The 2,876-nt window shown below is 47.1% G+C and overlaps 1 protein-coding gene across 1 annotated transcript; it reads left to right on the top strand.

The window, feature by feature from the left end:
* Positions 1-1,563: 1,563 nt before the first annotated feature.
* On the top strand, positions 1,564-2,674 carry LOC114072200 (butyrophilin subfamily 1 member A1-like; the record flags this gene model as incomplete). The annotated part of the gene is made up of 2 exons (XM_027910121.1): positions 1,564-1,720; positions 1,919-2,674. Coding segments are annotated over 2 exons (678 nt in total), but the record flags the coding sequence as incomplete, so codon positions are not given.
* Positions 2,675-2,876: the final 202 nt, after the last annotated feature.

Genomic DNA, 2,876 nt, shown 5'->3' with positions numbered 1-2,876 from the left:
ATAGAGAGGAATGAAGGAAACTGAAATCCTCTCTGTCTCCCTGGGAGGAGATGGGCCCGGTGGGTCGTGCGGGCACGTCCAGGCCCCGCGGCCCTTCTGCCGTGCGGGCGGCTGGAACTCCTGCTGGGGGTTCATCAGTGCTCGGAGGAGGGAGGAGTTTTAAATGATTTGCATTTCTTACTTTTCTTCGCAGGAAAGCAGCAGAAAGAAATAGGTAAGCTTTACTTTCCATTGTCCACAAATTGGAGAACCCTTCCAGTGGAAGAATTCACAGGTGTCCCAGGCTGGACTTGGCTCCCAGCCAAGTGCCCGGACCACAGGGACAAAACGTTCCCCCTCCCTCTGCCTCTCTCACAGCAGACCGAAAAGATCAGAAAAAAAAAATCAAAAGAACCCAAACCAAACTGAATTTCAAGTGAAACACATATTTGTATATAACTAGAACTATATACAATATAAAACCCACAAGGAACCCCCCAAAAGGGGAAAGGGAAGGGAAAGGGAAAAAGGGAAAAAAGGATAAAAAAGGATAAAAAGCAAATAGTTCCCTCAAGAGAACAGCGAACTGCACCAAAGAACCACTGGCACTATCTGCCTCCCAAGACCCAGTAGGCACACCAGGCCTCCCTCCCTCACCTGGGCAGAGCGACAGCAGAGAAGCTTTGCCTTCGGTCCGCCGGAAGCTTCCTCTCTCTTCTTATTTATACTCTTGCTTATGTAAAAATTGTATGGAATACTGGGAACATGGCCATGGTTCCTTGGTTACAACCTAGTCACCAAGGAAGGCCTAGACTCAAAACCACTACATTCTCCACCCCTTATTCCATACTATTTTTATGTAACACTTATATTTCACGTATCTGCTTATATCCCGTGCATATATACACATATATATATATAGTCCTTTGGAGCAGTTGTCTTGTGGTAGATCGGCTTCAGCATCAACATTAGCTTGGTTCAGATCCTTGTTGCTTTGGTTACAATCACAGTTCAGGTTTAGGACTGGTTCACTGTCTCATCGTCAGATACCGGTATCAGCTTTGGTCAGGTCTCTCTCATTTGGTGACTGGTCTCCTGTAAAACAACTTGAAGCACAAAGTTAGTTTTTCCCCAAGGATAAATTTCCTTGAGGCACACACTGTATTTTTCCATCCTTCCTCATCATCCACCAGGTGTACCCTGCCCCTTGAGCGAAGACAACTCCACGAATGGGTTTGTCTTGGCCCGAGGTAGGGGCAACCCAAACAGCTTTACCCAACAAACCTCTCATGTGAATCACTAAAACTTTGTCTCCATCTACAGGCAGAATCATTTTGGGCACAGAACAAATACAGAACTTGTTTCACAAAGATTATTTTCCATTGGTCTCTGTGTGGTTGTAGGCTCTTCCCTGTAATCTTAGTTCTGTACTAAAAAGAAAATTCTGTCAGTTCTCAAAGTACAAACTGACCATCAATGCATGCCCCAATCAGGACAGGCAGTGTGATTGCATTTGGAGAAAATGGGTGCAGCCCTTCCATGTAGTCAGACACTGCAGTCTTGAAGCAACTCGCTGTGAGATGACTTTCACAAAGAGAACATCAGTGCAGAAAATGTGCACCTCCACTGCCATATCATTACCCTGAGCTAACCCAGCACCCTTGTTTTCCATTGCCTCTGACCTGTGGTTCTTGTGTTTTTTTTAAAGCATGGAGAAGACACGCAGTGCCTATTGAAGAAGGTAACTAAGCTTGGTCTTTCATGGTGCTGAATCATCTTCCCTGCTCTGATTGCCCTTCCTGGCACTTCCCCTCCTGCAAGTGATGCTGCTGGGAGCAGGCATGCTTCTGCTGACCCTCCCTTGAATTTGGTGCATGTCCCACTTTCAGGCAAATCTGCAGAATCCTGCCCTGATGTGCTGATTCCATCTCTCCTGCAGGGAACGTGGTTCTGGATCCAGACACAGCCCACTGTGAGCTTGTTGTGTCTGACAATGGCAAAAGTGTGACACGAGGTGACCCACGAGAGGACATCCCTGACACCCCCAACAGATTTGATGTGTGGCGCTGCCTTCTGGGCCGTGACGGCTTCACCTCGGGGAGACACTACTGGGAGGTGGAGGTGGAGGAGGATACAGGAACATGGGCTGTGGGGGTCTCTAGAGAAGATGGGAAAAGGAAGGGTTGTTTTAGGTTTAAACCAGAGGAAGGCCTCTGGGCAGTGGAGATACAGGGACTGTTCTTGATAGCTTTCACCTCCTCTGATTCCACTGAATTTCCTGAAATCCAGGCTCCCAGGCGGATCAGGGTCTCTCTGGATTATGAAGGGGGACGGGTGTCATTTTTCAGTGTTGATGACGAGACTCCCATCTCCACATTTTCACAGGCATCATTTGGGGGGGAAAAAGTCTACCCTTGGGTCTGGGTGGATCATGGAACATGTTTGAAAATATGTCCCTGATGAACAGGAAGGAGTACAATAAGGCTTTTTTAGGGGACCTGGAGAGTTCAGACTTACAGAAAGATTGAGGTTGGAAGGAACGTGTGGAGGTTTCTGTGGCAACCACTTGCTCAGAGCAGGGCTGACCTCAGGGCTGCCTTCGGTGTTCTTGGACCTTGTTCATCTGAGTGTTTCAGGGTCTCCAAGGGCAGAGGTCTCATTACCTCTCTGGACCTCTGTCCAACACTGCATTTCTCTCAAGGGTTGTGATGGTTTGGTCCTGACTCCCTGCCAAATGCCCAAAAGTCATGACAGCAGCCTTCTCCCCCCCCTCCCTTCTTCTCTTAGGGTAAAGGAAAAAAAACTTTAAAAAATTAAAGAACCCAAAGTCAGGCTGCTTATATAAAAATATATCTATATTTACGTAAATTACAGTTATATACAGTTAAGATGCTATA

Source organism: Empidonax traillii, unplaced genomic scaffold (genome assembly GCF_003031625.1).
Source record: "Empidonax traillii isolate 1590-97213 ecotype Southwest subspecies unplaced genomic scaffold, ASM303162v1 scaffold2755:size26730, whole genome shotgun sequence".
NCBI classification, from domain to species: Eukaryota; Metazoa; Chordata; class Aves; order Passeriformes; family Tyrannidae; genus Empidonax; species Empidonax traillii.
This window is presented reverse-complemented; position numbering and strand designations above follow the sequence as displayed.